Genomic DNA, 15,768 nt, shown 5'->3' with positions numbered 1-15,768 from the left:
GAAAAACAAAACAAAAACTGTAAGGGCACCTAGTGAAAAAATCAAGGTCTGTAGTGTTGTAGGCTTTGATATTTTTGTCATTGCCTAATGCAGAAAAGAAAAAATCTTTGGATTGAAGTAAAATTCTTGTCTTGAACATATTTTGGACTATTCTGTCTACCCTCATAAAATTGTGGGAAAACATAAATTGCTTGAACTACAAGTATTTTGATGTTTACCCAAAATATTTGCTGTAATCTTAAGACTTTTGCAACATCGCCTTTATCAGTGTGTTTTTCTTAGCAAACGTAGATTAAGTTTTTCCAAGAGTTTTAAGTACCTGTGTAAGTTGTCCTTGTCTCCATGATGGTTTTAATTTTACTGTTTCTATTAATAAGATTATTTCTTAACTGCAAATTTTGTGATGTTGCGACCTGTGTAGTGATATCTTCCTGCTGGCACATCATTTGACATACTATTTTATACCAAGCATCAAAATTGTGATTGTATGGCAGCCCATGAGGGATAGAGAGTTCCCCCCACTCTCTGTGTGTTAAATAATCATTGTACTTCTGCAGGGGTGCAGTGAGAAACTGAGAAGAGAGAAGCTGAGACAAGAAAGTGAGACAAGATAATGTATCCATGTGTTTTCTGCGTTGCTGAGCTCTTCTGGGAGTCATCATGAAACGATTCACTTGCCCAGACAATGCTGCCTTTTGTTTCCACTGATTCAGAGAGCAGCAGGAAGAGAGGAGCAGCCTGGAGGAGCTGGCTGTGATGTTAGGCTGGGGTTGAACGTCAGATGTAGGTCTGCATCAGGCTGGTTTTGTACCTAAAGATAAACCAGAGGTATTGGTCCGACCCTAAGTGTTACATTGTCAGTCTGACAGGTTTCCTGCAGGCAGCTTTCTCGCCTATTTACCGACCTCATGACCTGTCTGAATGAGTGATCAGGGAGTTCTTAATCATCCAGGTAGTCTCCTAAATTTGCTAGAAGTTACCCAAGCCAACCTTGTCTCACATCCCTCTCACTCTCCCTGCTGATCTACATAGAGCAAGGGCTGCTTCTTTCCCCTCACACAGCCAAGGGCAGTAGCTCAGTAGCTCAGACAGATCCTTCCTGGAAGGGTGGTGGTTGGAGTTGCAGAGTCACAGTCCCCAGCTGTGGCTGAGTGAAAGCTGTGGCATTTGAGAGATGACCCTGGCCTGTGTTCAAGCAGGGCTGTAGGCTTGGTGTATGCCTGAGAGAGAGACCCAGAGCTCAGGCACTGCTGTCTCTTTTCAGATGACATTTCCCCCTTATCCTGTTCTCTGCAATGCTGTGTTTCCCAACAGGAGATGATGCTGTAACTCTTCCTTCTGTGCCTTGTGTGGAAACCATCGAGTCTCCTCAAGTGGTGAACGCTCTCTGTCATTGCAAAATATATGCAGAAAACATTACAGAATGTGTTCTCCACACTCTGTACATCTCTTCCTCCATCCTAAAATACTCCTTGCTGAGTACTGTCTGTTTTGAAATTCCCACTTTTGTGAAGATTTTGGTAAACTTGCTAAGTCACTTTCACTTTTTAAACTCTGCATTTGTACAAGCTTCCAGTAATGCACCTTTGTTTTTCTTCTAAAGAAACGGCAAAATCACTGGAGAATTCTTCTGACTTGCTTACCACAGTATTTCAGAAATGAAAGTAGCTTTGTGTTCTTGTTATATCATACTTTGCAAATTTTTGAAAGCTGATGAATTGAAGTAGATGAAATTAAAGATATACATTAATTTCAGAAAGTTTCTATAAAAGCAAGAGGAACAGCATTGTCTGCCTACACCTTTTACTGCTGATCTCTTACCACAATCAAGCATTATTCTGATGACAAAGGAGATGAGAAGAGTCGAGGTATGATGAAATCCAGCTAGTGAGGTAAGGATCCCTCTTTTCTGAGTTGTCTGTGGAGGTTTCTATCCTAAGTAGAAACTGAAAAGTGACATTTCTCTTTCCAACCCGAGATGGATCAATCACCTTCTGAAAAAAAGGCCTTCAAGGACCCTACTTGAGACAGTGCAGTGCCCTGGAACAAAAGTACAATAAGAGTTTGTAGTAAGTAAAGTAGCTGTATGTGCATGTTAATGTTTGAAAGCAAGGTAGAATTTTATCACCTGCAGAAGTTCAGTTGTTGACTTAGCTACCCAATGGCTCAGTTGCATTCTTCAGGGGAAAGTTAAAGGTAACAAATTTTAGTACACATTGTCTAAGTGTAGCACACTTTATACCTTTTCACAGGGTTTATTTTGCATAGATGCTTCTACTCCTAAGCAGAGAACTGAACTGAAAGCAATCACAGGCAATGCAAGGATTAGCTCTTTTAGCACAGCAAGTTGCTGGAAAGAGGATTTGCCCTTTCTATGACTTTGGTTGCAAACACTTTAGCTGACCACTAAAGCAGATGATATGTTTGTTCCATTGCTGAAGCTATCTTTGACCTCATTTCCTCACAATATCCCCAACTAGAGGGTAATCGATTGGAACTATTTGGAGTTACTTGTAGCCCAATGAAAACTACAGACCATCCAAAAGTGATGTTACATGTGCAGGAACATAGCAGTAATAAAATAACTTTTTAGTGTTGCTGCTGCAGATTATGGTGTTGGTGGTAGAGTAGTTTGGGTTGGAAGGGATCTCTTGAGATCTACTGGTCAAGCCACTCTGCTCAAGCAGGGGCAGGTAGAACCAGTTGTTCAGAGCTATGTCCAGTTGGATTTTTAACATCTCCACAACCTGTTTCTGTGTTTTACCAGCTTCCCTGTTTAAATGGTGTATCCTTGATGGTATATGGAAAATGGAATTTCATGTGCTTTGCTGTATATCCACTGTTTCTTCTCCAGGCTGAACAGTCCCAGCTCACTCATCCTCTCTATGTATGAGAGATCTTCCAGTCCCTTAGATTTATTTGTGGCCCTGGGCTAGTCCCACACTGGTACACTCACTGGAAGCAACAATCTTAAACTGTTTGTGGAGTTGTGCTATTCTCTAAGTTTTAACTCCTAAGTAAACTATGCCAGTGTAGGACTTATTCCAGGAAGGTGTTGTACAATCTCATTTTCTGTAGCACTTGATATGAGCTCTCAACACTCAGCATAAGACTTTTGAATACTACATAACAGAAATGTGGAAAAAACACTTCATGATTAAGTTAGACTTGAACCCACTTATTCCTACATTACATCCTTGCACTGCCAAATGGTGATGTTAACTTTCCATAAATTGAGTAGAGAAGACAGTTCATGGACGTTAAAATCACTGACAGTATGACACTTAGCTTTCTTTTTTTCTTCTCTTCCCTATTGGGGCACAGTCCTGAAAGTGTTCTTTTCTCTGTTTGAAATTGGTGGCTCTCTACCCAGTCACAGGATGGGAGAGTTATTTAGCGAGTCCTGAATCACTCTTTGATTCTGAAATAGTGAGGGCAGGAGCCTGGAAATAGAGTTTCACATTATTGTGGATGATGCACATGAGGAAATGTGATTCTCAGCTTATGAGTGCTGTATATATTCAGCCTAACTGATGAAAGTTCATGAAAGTGGTGTTGTAAATAGATTTACCAGAAGAAATATTTTAACTTATTTCTAGCGATAAGTATTGATCAAGCGAAGAGAACAAAGAGTGCTGAATAAGTAATCCAGCTATATTAGACCTCTATGCCTCAGAGAAATATTGGGAATTGATATTTAAATAAAAGTTCCTCCTAGCAGCACATAGATTAAATAAATAAATTTTAAAAAATTAATGAATCCCTCCTAATTCAATGGAAACTATCAGTATTTTGGAGAGTCCAAGTGTTTACTTATCCTCATTCCAGAAGAATAGTTTTCATCTTCCAGAAGCTAAGGACTTGTCAAGTTGGCTTATCTAGCCTCAGGTGTTCAAAGTAAAACTAGTTCTTTCAGACTGTGTTTTCCAATGCTTCCCAGCTGGCATTTACTACACTGTTTCTGCCTCCCACTACTGACATACCACTCCTACATGGTAGGTAGGGCTCTAGTCAACATGCCAAATATACCAGGCCTCTTGGAGGGTCAGAACAGGCTGGATGTGAGCTGGCATCCTTTGAAGGCAGGCTGGCAGCACTCAAGCACTGCAGTGTGCTCCTCTCATGGACAGGGACATATCTGCTGCAGGACAGTTTCCTCCACGTGACCTCAGCTTACACACTTGGGGTTTTCTGTAGCCTGACAAGTTGGATTAAGGCAATTTCTCACAGGTAAGCAATGCAGGTAAATGCAGCTGCTGGGGCCTTGTGCTGGCACAGGAAAGCAGAGTAGTAGTGAAGAAGCTACAAGAAGTACAGAATTTATGTCAGGATCACTTTCCAGGAATGGATAGAAATGAGACCCTGACCAACAGACCAACAGACACAGACCGATCAGGGAGGATGTGAAATACTGTGGATTTCAGCTGCTTCTGTGTAAAAGACAGAGGAACACCTAAACCATAAGATATTGTAAGCTGGTTTGAGACTAATATTTCCCCCTTGAATACTTGTGTTCTGGGTAAATATTACTTGGCTTGTTGAAAGCCAGCCAGTCACTTGCAGTTCCAGTCATTCCCATGATCTGCAGGAGGGCACTAGTCAGACTGAAGCCAGGCCCCTGAGGCTGGTCAGACTGACTGGCAGGAGATGTCCTGCCTGACAAAGACAGTGGTATGCCTTTGTGGGTGTCCAAGAGTGGTTGGACATGCCCTGCACACACCCAGGGCTTTAAGACTCCAAAAAACAGTTTATGCATTTAGAAATTATTCAACTGTCAAAAGCTGCCATCATATCAAGTAAATAAGAAAATAATGTGAGAGGAGACCTAAATCTACTCTGAATTAGAAGGGGAAAAAATCATTCCATAGGCAGCAAGCTATTCCATATCTGCCTCTTTTAAGTCCTGGTGAATGTTCTTTGAAAGAATTAGTGGTGGTCAGTGTCAAAAGTGGGATACTGTGCTGGGTGAAGCTCAGCTCTGACTGCAACTCGTACAGCTTGGATATGAGTAAAGAAAGGTTTCAAAAGAGCTGCAAAACAGGCTTCTGACAATTATTGACACCTCAAAAGTAGGGCAAGGTTAATGTCATTGTGCCATGTCCAAGTAATATTTGTAAATCACGGAAGAGAACATGGCAGATTATCAAGGAATAAGCATAAGGAATATTGGATAAAACCACACATAATTAAATCCAAGATAAAAAATCAAATATGTGTTATAGGAGCACTTAATCAAGAAGGCTAAGGCAAACTACTCTTTGGAATATGTCTGTGGCAACTGGGACAAAAGTTAATATAAAAACAGAAAAGCAGTTTCCAGCCCACATCTCTTGCAAATACGATCTGCAGGGGGGAAGATATATGCATACTTTTGTAGGGTTGAATCTTAACAACTTCTTCCCCTCCTTGCTAATGTTGGAATCCCATTTGTCTGAAATGAATGTTTCTAATTATGTATTCATGGAGCTGCATCTTGAACTTAAATGCATCATGGCTAAGTGCTTTACTGAATCTAGATGTAAATGAAAAGCTTGATAGAATAAACTATAAATAACTTCCTTAAAATTCAGCTTCATTAGGAAACTTGCGCTTGAGTGAATGATTCCATTTTCCATAAACATCCACTCAGACTTACAAGTTGCTTGCAAAATTAAGTTGTTATTGCACAGCCACAAAAGAGACTCATTGTGGCTTAACTTTTCCACATGTCCAGCATGTTGCAATGTCTGTACTAATTAACTTGGTTTTTCATGCTTAATTTCAGCTTCTAAGATATCTCACTGCGCTGAAGATGTTTCTGCTTTCAGTTCTGAGGAGATTGAGCTCTTGTACTGGGAGGTGCTTGTGCCCTGGCAGAAGGTGCTGCTGAGGATGGATTTGTGGATGGCACTTGTCTCCTTGTCACAGGTTGTGAAGGCCCTGTGAAAACAGGGCTTTTAGGCACTCAGGAAAGGCCCCCTTGGCAGTACAATTGATCACACTACTTTGGATGGTCTGGTGAACTGATTCATGGCATTGGTTTATATGTGCCACGTCTCTTAAAAATAATGCTGTTTTCCATTCTAACTGTGGGTGGCTAATACAAAATATCCTGAGTGCCTACTGTCTTTTGAATATCACCACAATATATTCCATAAGAAACATATAAAATGACTAGGCAATGAAACAATTAATTGATTTTATAATGAAGCATGAAATCAAAGAGACTTTGCGATGGAGTTGAGAGAAGCTGGTGTCTGATCTGATTAAGATCAATGTTATTTTCTGCCTGTTAGAGCCCAGGGGCCACTGGTGAAGTCATTGGTCTTAGTTTAGCGGTCATGGAACAGTTTGACAGGTTTGACTTAGCGATATATGAGTGACAGCTCAGTCTTGGGAGGGTCATCAGTGCAACAGGGATGTGGTTGTTTTGATGTGGCCAGATTTATATCATGGGGAGGAAAACGGGACAATAATTCAATGGGTTCTGTACCATTTGGTCACATAAGAAGTTCTTTGCTGAGCTGGAATGGGGAAATCAGTGTCCCCTTATGGTTAAACCAACCAGTGTACTTTGCAGAAATGTTAGACATCAGTGGAGTCACGAATTTCTTGGGTTTAAATCATTACACTGCACAGCAGGTGCAAAGAAGTTCAAGCTGCTCAGCTGCTTTTGCTGTGTCATGCGGCTTGGTTTTGTTTTCTCCATGGTGCTTTGCGTGCAACCACCAGCCTGGGCAAGATGAATTTAAGAGAGCAAGGCTTCTCAACCAGGGGGATGTTTTGCATCCACCTGGTTCCCCATAGACTTGTGTTTGCACAATCAGGATGTAGTTGATAAATGAATCTAAAAGATTTCTTTGATTTATAGACCAATAGGGGCATCTCGGCTTCAGAAAACTGCAGTTGTATCATTGAGTAGTGGCCTGGGTAAGGAAATGTTCTTTACCTTAAAGTATAAGCAGAAAATATTAATAGAAGAATTTCTAGGAGAGTAATACTTACACTCACCTGACACATGCTACAGAAATGTCTCAGATTGAAGGGGACCATTATGAGAGCTAAGCAGGATTTAGAATTTACCCCTGTACAAGGAAGTCTGGTATTTGCATGCAGAGCTTTGCTGATATAAAACGCTCATGTTTCAAAGTTTTTCCTGGGGATCAAAGTTCTTAAAAATCAAGGATTTACCAATGTAGAAGTATTTTCAATGTCAACAAATACTTATACTCAAAGTTTGTAAAATGCACATGACTTGAATTAGTGAAAGGCACTTTTTAACTTTTCTGCTTATCCAGATTTTTCCATTTTCAATGGCTTGAAGGAGTGGCCAAGAGAAAAAGAATTCTTTTGGCAAAAAAAATCTTAGAGCTATTGTTCCCTTACCAAAATCATTTTCTAATGAATCACCTTCTTTTCTGTGACTCCCACACATCAAGCAGTTCAGGCAGAGAGATATTTGTGATGTCATCCCTGCATGAGAATGGGAGTCAATATATTCCCTCTGGGACAGAGGAAAAGGTAGTTTTCTGTTTTAACTGCCAGAAAGTAAGGCATGTCAGAGAGCTCAGGAAAATGAATTACACTAATTTCTGTACAAGCCAACCTGAAATAAACTACTGTTGGGTTTTCTGGGGGTTTTTGAGTTTTAAAAAATATTCTAGTCTAATACAGTAAATTTCCCATAAAATCTGTGCTTCCCTGGAAAATAAAGAGCTCCTGGTTAGTTATGTGACACAATGAAGATATATTCAGTCTTTGCTGAGTTCTTGATTTTTAGCAAAACTTTGAATGTTGGTTATATTAATACATCTCTGCAATATCACACTGATATTTTTTCATTGCATAGCTGACTAAGGTGTAACTAAGAAGCAAAATGAAGTGTTTTAAATTTTTAGCCAGGATAGGAAATGTGAAAATGAGCAACAGGTTAAGTAAAGGAAATATCTGTCAATACATTTTTGAAGGCAGCTTGAGAGAGTTCTTAAGTGGGCAAGACAAATTGAAATAGTATTGACACAGTCAAACATGGCTGCAAAAATTAATCCTTTTAAATAATTTCTAGCATGTTAATACATGTTTAGATACATTAAACTTACAGTGATTCTATCCTTGATTTACCAGCAGGCTTTTAATGTGAGGCTGGATGACATTTTGGCACTGGGGAACAAAAATACGGCACTGACACTGGGATGTGAACTGTTGCAGCAGCCCCTCTGCTAAGGGAGGATATCTGTTAGCTAGCTAAGTATCATTTCTGAAGGGTGGACCATGGGTTGAGGAAGGTGTCAATTCTGTTGTGAAATGTCCCTCTGGAAGAGTGGCACTATTTTAAGATCAAAATGTGGCAGACACTTTACTATGGGAGAAGCCAATGCTCCATAACTCATTGTCTCTTCACTTTTCACAGGTTTATCACATTTCAGCAGTTCTCCATAGCCCAGTGAAATTACCACAGATCCATTTTATTCAGCTGAGTCATGCTGCTCTGTATTCCTGTTTTGAGCTATGGGTGAGTGCAAAGCAGTAGGTGAGTGTAACCCCACTTTATGACAGTAAAACCATTTCATGCTAGAACTTAGCAGACTCTGCTTGTTCTTTATACTAAGCAAGAATCCCGAGGGTTTAAAGCACCATGTAAATCTGTTGGCTAATATAGGCTAGCATGTTTTGGGAAATCTGACTTCTACTACAGTAGTAATACCCTAAAAGGTTAAGCAATTTTCGGTATGGTTAAAATTAGAATATTATGTATGGATACTTCTTTGGTCTTAATCGAACCTAATTTCATTCTGAAAAAGGTACAAAATAAATCTACATGGTAAACTCATAGATTCCATAAACTTATGGAAACTATTGGTCTCTTTTTGGGAATACTTTGCTTCCTATATAATGTGAAGGACATGCACTGGCATGCTCACCCTCAGAAATTCTGCTTTTATACGTCTCTCTAAAATCTGCCAAATGTCCTTTTCTCCAAACCAGTGAAGGTTTAGCAGAGTCTTTTTAAATTTCAGTTAACCAAGAAATTTCTCTCTCAGGGTAATCATCCAAAACCCCATAGTTTTGGAAACTAAATCTAAATCTCAGGCTAAGTTTCCTGTATACATATTTCTCATACCTTGGAGCCAAAAGTTTTTTGGAAGATATTTTTGGAGCAGTATTTGTAAAACTAAAATTAGAAGTTTGCTGACACCCTGGTTGTTAAGGGTGTTGAGTTACCTCTTTTAAACAAAAATACTTAACAAATCGTTACATTTTCTAAATCAAAAAGCAGTTCTATGTATTCAGTTTTGACTGTAGTAAATCTTTTAATGAGACAACTATTACACCAGATTAAACAGAGGCTGTAATTGCTGCACCACAAAAGAAACAAAAGATGCCTTCAACTCCTCTTCTTTGACTTTAATTCTTCTTTTCAGTTCTGCCTGAGATGCATCTTCCCTTGGGGTCTTCTCATGAGATTTATGGCACCACTCAGAATAACAATGTCCAGAAGAATATGGTATCAACTCAACCTTACATTTCCTGTCCAGCGGTGACCACTTCAATTATGTGGATGCAGAGAAGCTGTGGGATCAGATAAGAGAACTATGGAATTCCCTGGAGAAAGCAGGAGGCTCTCTAGGTAACACAAAGTCAGTGGGGATCAGGAAGCAGGGAAATGCTAATGCGAGGAAGCGAATATAGAAATCATGATATATGCCAAATCTGTCAAGACTAATAATTAGTATTAGCAATATATTATGCAGTTATCATCAGATCACAAGGAAATAACGACAGCAAATTTAACAAGATGTTTATGTAGTTAATCCTTAGGTTGATGTTTTGTTTATAAAGTGCTACAGTGGTAATGAACATGTTGTGCCTTCAGTGAGGCCTCTCCAGTGAAATAAAAACAAGTCGGTGCATGGCTAAAATTGAGGATGTAGGCTTTTGCACAGTGCCGCCCTGGGCATCATGTCACGTTCCCACTGCACCAAATCAGGGTCAGGCAGGTCTGAAATGAGAGGCGTTGAAAGAAACTGGAAAAGGGAGAAGATGCAGCCTCAGCTGCAGAGGGCAGATTTTGGCCTATTCAGGATGCTGATTTCTGTGCCCAGATGACCAAGAAAGCCAATGGCATCCTGGCCTGTATCAGGAGTTGTGTGCTCAGCAGGACCAGGGAAGTGATTCTTCCCCCGCTGTCGGCGCTGGTGAGGTCTCAAGTCCCGTGTCCAGTTCAGGGTGCTTCAGTTCAGGAAGGACAGTTGAGGTGCTGGAATGTGTCCAGGGAAAGGCAGCAAAGCTGGTGAATGGCCTGGAGCACAAGTCCTATCAGGAGTGACTGAGGGTGCTGGGGGTGTTTAGCCTAGAGAAGAGAAGGCTCAAAGGTGATCCTCAAAGGAAGGTGTAGCCACATGGGGATTGTAGTGGTTTGGTCCAAAACACTCATTACTGTTTATCTGCTGTGAGATAAGAATTAGGAGAAATGCAAAGCAGGCACCAAACTTGAAAGAATATAAAGAAGTTTATTAACAGACCTAAAAGAAGAAAAAAAAAAATTATACCACCTTCAGAACTCTCCTCCTCCCCCCACCTTCCTCCCTTCTCCCACTGACAATGTGAAAAGACAACCCTTAAGATGTTCAGTCTGTTTACCACTGCCATAATAACCTTGTTCAGTCCATTTAGAAAGAGAAGTCTCTTCTTGCTCATGCTATGAAAACATTATCACAACGAGACAGCCGCCCACTTCCAAATATTGTTCAGTCCATTTAGGAAGAGGAGTCTCTCTGCCTGCGTGTGAGTCCTTTCCCCCGACTTGCAGCTTTTCCCGCAACTGCTTTCGAGGGTCCACTCTTGAAGTTTTTTGGGGTACAATTTTAAGGTTGAGCCGTTCAGAAACAAAAACAGAGGCCCTTCTCCTTCCCTGGGAGCAGAGGGTCTTCATCATCTTCATCGTTAGGACTATCTCTGGGAGCATCTGTAGGAACTGAGGTTTTCTCCTTTCCCATTTGGAGCAAAAGTCCTCATCTGGTTCATCTCTCCCTGTCCAAACTTCTCATGAAATTACAGCTGCGTCAGCATCTGCCTATCTTAGCGCAGGTGCTTTTGCTCACGAGTTGAACACTCCACCCCCCCATATCTTCATGAAATTACAACGGGATACTCTGATATATCATAGCTTCACAACAGAATTTCAGCTTTAAGCATCTCCTCTCTCTCTCTTCCCTCAGGTTTTCAGCTCTTCACAGCAATAAAAGGGTTAATCTCACCTCAGCCTTGCAGCTTTGCAGCTGGAATGTTGGATTTTTCTTATCGTAGTGGAGAGGGGGGAGAGCCGAGCCGCTCCGGCTGCCCACGGCAAGGCAGTGGGGGGGGTTCCACGGCTGGAACAGGTCCATCGGCTCCAGGATGGCCGTGGCCCGGCCCGGCCTGGCCCAAGCAGGGCCTGGCTGGGCCCGCTGGCCCCCACACGGGGCCCGCAGCCACCTGTGCCAGCGCCGGAAACGAGAGAGAGCTTGGGGGGGAGTTTGCCTATTCTTAAATGTGGATCACAGAGGCGGCCACAACTTTAGCGCCGGAAACGAGAGAGAGCTTGGAGGGGAGTTTGCCTGTTCTTAAATGTGGATCACAGAGGCGGCCACAACTTTAAGTGGCTTAGAGAATTGTCCATATTCAAACTGGCCAGCTGATAGGTTCTGTCAGTTCCCAGAGGAAACTGTAAGCACCCCTTAGCAAGGACGTCCCTTCCGGGACTATGCTTGCTAACCTATGACAGGGATCAATCTCTTCTCCCAGGCAACCGGTGACAGGACAAGAATACACAGTCTTAAACTGCATCGGGGATGTTTAGGTTAGACATAAGGAAGAAATTCTCCACAGAAAGGGTGATTAGACAATGGAATGGGCTGCCCAGAGAGATGGTGGAGTTGCCATCCCTGCAGGTGTTTAAGGAATGACTGGATATGACACTTAGTGCTGTGGTCTAATTGACAAGGTGGTGTTTGGTCATAAGCTGGATTTGATGATCTCAAAGGTTTATTACAGTCTAATTGATTCCGTGACTTGCAGAGAACAGCCCTGTGTTGAGCAGACTTTTAATTTTGGAAATTAGGTGGGAAAAAGTGAGCAGAGTGAAAGAGTTTGAACAAGAAAGGCTAATTATCTCAAAGGCCAAATCCTAGTGATTTGTGCCCAAGAATAGTTCCCCTTAGCAATGTGAAAATACAATAAAGCTGTTTTTTTAATGCATGTGTGAAGATCAGTGTTGTAAACCAACTTCTGTTCTCACTATCCTAACACAAATATATAAGCCAAATTGTAGCTTGTGACATAACAGTAGAATTTGGTTCTCTGACTTGAGGAAAGTGATTTGTTACTTGGGACCAAAGGCAGAAGGAGACACTGACAGGAGGAAAATCAAACTGTATTTGTATCAACAGCTTTCACTGAAAAGCAACTTAGTATTTTTCCAGGAGAGAATAAGGAAACTCAAGAATTTATTTAATACTGTTTATTTGTTATAATATGCTGCTATATTTCATGAGTTTAACCGTAGCAAAGCTTACTTTACAATCTAACACCCCTTCATGCTTCTCAAAGAATAAAAAATGCTATTTTTCTGTAGGCCAGCCAGCCTTTTCCCGAGCTGAGCAGTTGGATGGAGAGTTCAAAATTGCAGCTGCCAGAATAAAGGATCAGTAAAGGTACAGTTAACTTCAGCAATGAGGATTGTTCCCTATAATGGGAAATGTTTTTTTAATTGAAATGAATTTTTATCAAAGTGTGTGTATGGGTGCACATGCATGCAGGCACACCCAGAAATTGAGGGGGTGTGATCTGACCTGCCTATAGTTCTAATGCAAAATTTTCTGTAGTATTTCTACATAAAACTGTGGTTTAAAAAAAAAAAAAAAACTGCTCTGTATATAATGTTTAGAAGAAATACAAAATCTCTTTCAGTCATGCATGAAATGGTCCCTTAAGTTGTCCTGTGTAGTTTACCACATCTCCTGACAAAAATCTGCTTTTACCCTGCTGTTTTAATATCTTATTCCATCTGCTTCTCTCTCTGGCCTGCAGTTTTGACCTTTGGGCAAGAGTATCCGTTCCTGAAAGTACCTAGAGCAGATAGCTACTTTTATATTCTGCCTATCCCTTATTCACCAAATGTTTGGGCAAAAAAACTCATTTCAAACCTTTCTTTCTTAATGATTAATAGACCAAGCAAAACTTTGTCTCCTTTTCAGGAAATGTGTACCTTTGTGTTATGCTTGCTGTGAGAACTGGGGGGAAAAAAGCTACTTGTGGGAGTATCTTTGCAAAGGGAAGGAGGACACCAGGTGGTCGAAGAAGCACAGACACCCGAGTCCCACTCCAGCTGCTTTCATGGTGCTCATCAAGTCTCTTCATTTGTATGCCCTGCTCTCAGGCAAAAGGGTTTTGTCTGAAATGTTTCATTTTAGTGAAGTGCTGGATTGTTTTAGTAATACCTATTTTGCTGAGGAATGTAAGTGCATCCTGATGACTTCCGTACCAGATGGGAGAGGGATTACAGGAACCCATGTGGCATTAGACCAAGAGAGCTGAGAAATTATCTCAGTCTGAAAGAGAAGGAATTTTAGACCAGAGAATGTTTGGTGAAGGGAAGAACACAGTTTTTAGTAACAGGCTTTTTTGTTCTTTCTTCTAGAAAAAACTCCAGTGAATGTAAGTACAGAATTTTTTCTGAGGTGTTGCTTCTAATAGTGTTTCCTTCTCTTTTTTTGGAACAGAATTGAAATTTTTGAAGATAAAAAGTCAAAGAAGATCCCATTTGAAAGAAAAATTAGTTAATTTGGGTTTATTTTCCTTTACTTTAACACCTGCATTTGAAAGCCAGTCTCAGATTCACATCTCAGATTGTCATCCAGATGGTATTAGTGACGGCTTCTTTTTCTAGCATGAGATGAAATTCAAGTTTCTTCCCACTTCAGGATAAATGTATTACTATGCATCTAATTCAGTTACTGGCACACTATTGCTTCTGTTTTCTGAGGTAAGAATCAACAGTGGTTTTGGTATTTGTCACCAGGTCTTGAGGATCTTCAAGTCAAGACTCAAGCCAAATTTTTAAACAAGTTTGTAGTTTAAATTTCACTTTTTTTCTGGCTCAGACTGTGTTTTAGGGCAATGTTATCTGAAGAGCAATTCAAACCATAGGATTATTTGGCCTAAAATGGCTGAAGAAATTATGTATTGTTTTTTGTATCACAGTACATCCTGAGATCTTCTGAAATATATTGCTATCTCATGCCCTTAATTTTAGTGGGACCTGGATTTTAATTCCCCTGGTTTACAAGGTGGCTGGTGGGAATGGTTCACACTGAAGGTTCCTGCAAAGCTGGAACTGGTGTCTGATCACTGAGAGGGTGAGGGCAGGGCTGAGCTCAGAAAGGTCACACCACATGTGCCTCCCTCGACATGCTCTGCAAAGTGACATCGTTGGAGCAGGGCAGAGCGTCACCTGGAGCGCACACAGAGCCCCTGTCACTGTGTCAGCAGGGACCATCAGAGCTGTGTTAGGGGCTGTGCTGCAGCCCCTGGAGCCAACACTTAACAGGGTACAGCACTTTCTGCTAAGTGTTCAGGGCAGTAGCACAGCTATTGCCTAACGTGTATTCCTTCTGGATTGTAGCAGTTGTCCCTCTGGCTCTTCAAGGACGTGTGGGTCAGAGTTGCTTTACATCCAAGTATATTCTTCCATCCTTTGTCATATAGGAACTGAAGACCTATAATGGCTTCCTTGTTTTGGTGTCTCTTTTAGAAAGAGTGTCTGAAATAGGGAGCCAATACCAAACTTGGGGTTCTTTTTTTTAACCTCATTACCTGTCTAAGCATTCATGGGACTCTGGTGCATTCAGCTGCCAGGATGAAATTCTCCAGGCTGGCTTTTTACACAAAAGGATTTTGTTTTAAACATTTAAAGTGTGAAAATGTTTCTGTTTATAGAAATAAGTCACCTTTGACCAGAAATGGAAAGCTTCAATATAGAAGATAGCAAAACAACAACAACAAAATCTGTGTGACTGTCACTGCCGTGACTTTGACAGCAAAAGTTGTGACTTTTAGGGTTTTTCCACAAGCTGTTGGAGAAAACTCCGTAACTGAATGAGGCCAGAGAAAAAAAATGTGAGTTAGTAAAATATCAGAATGTCTTTCCTGTGGAAAACACTGGTATCATGAAAAGTGTTTTCAAACTGAGTGTTGAAAGTGAAAGAGGTTGTATTTTGAGTAAGCTTACAGTATTGGTGGTGTAGCAAAATGTTGATGTGAGGTCCCTCTCCCAGGACAGGTCCATTTCCGTTCCAGGTCAAACAGCCTTTCCAGAGGGTACATAACAGTGCTAGGAGTGGTAACTAAGAGCCCAGATTCCTGTCCCCCAAGTGAGTGTCTCCCCAGAGCATTATGAAGTTGAATTCCTCACTCAGGTCCTTTGACAGTTGCATTTCTTCTCCTGCCATTTTGTGTCTCCAGCAGAGATAACATTCCTTGTCTGTAGCTTGGTGCCAAGGACCCTCTCCTTGGGAGGCAGGAGCTTTAAAGGCCATGAAGACTATAAGCCGTGGCTAAAAATCCTTTGCTGTACCTGAGAAAATGAATGTCTTCAACTGAGGAAAGAGATTGGGCATGGATCTCAACTGGGTTGTTCTTTCCATGGGAAGGACTCTGGGTAAGGGTGAGCCTGGGAAGAAAAGTTGTGTCTGAGTCCCGGTAACTGATTGCTGCTGGTGGAATAAGGGAATAGGAGGGATGTCAGCCTCT

At 41.1% G+C, this 15,768-nt stretch overlaps 1 protein-coding gene and 1 long non-coding RNA gene across 5 annotated transcripts in view; one reads left to right on the top strand and one right to left on the bottom strand.

The window, feature by feature from the left end:
* Positions 1-9,270: 9,270 nt before the first annotated feature.
* Positions 9,271-11,277, bottom strand: LOC121674815. Its single transcript, XR_006019855.1, has 2 exons — positions 11,238-11,277; positions 9,271-10,427 (listed from the first exon to the last, which is right to left on the bottom strand). It is a non-coding gene; the product is annotated as an uncharacterized LOC121674815 (long non-coding RNA).
* Positions 11,278-12,585: 1,308 nt separating this feature from the next.
* The window catches only part of LOC121675017 (melanopsin-like), a 44,147-nt gene continuing 40,964 nt past the window's right edge, over positions 12,586-15,768 (top strand). Inside the window, exons 1-2 of one of the 4 annotated variants that reach the window (XM_042049966.1) lie at positions 12,586-12,671; positions 13,215-15,676. In XM_042049966.1, the coding sequence (XP_041905900.1) occupies positions 15,605-15,676 (72 nt within the window). In that variant the 5' untranslated portion in view covers positions 12,586-12,671; positions 13,215-15,604. Of the gene's footprint in view, positions 15,677-15,768 lie in introns of all 4 variants that reach the window. The other 3 variants (XM_042049968.1, XM_042049971.1, XM_042049969.1) reach the window with 3 other exon arrangements.

Source organism: Corvus kubaryi, unplaced genomic scaffold, assembly GCF_017639235.1.
Source record: "Corvus kubaryi isolate FWS band 111438036 unplaced genomic scaffold, C.kubaryi_AGA036_p1.0 71, whole genome shotgun sequence".
Taxonomy (NCBI): Eukaryota; Metazoa; Chordata; class Aves; order Passeriformes; family Corvidae; genus Corvus; species Corvus kubaryi.
This window is presented reverse-complemented; position numbering and strand designations above follow the sequence as displayed.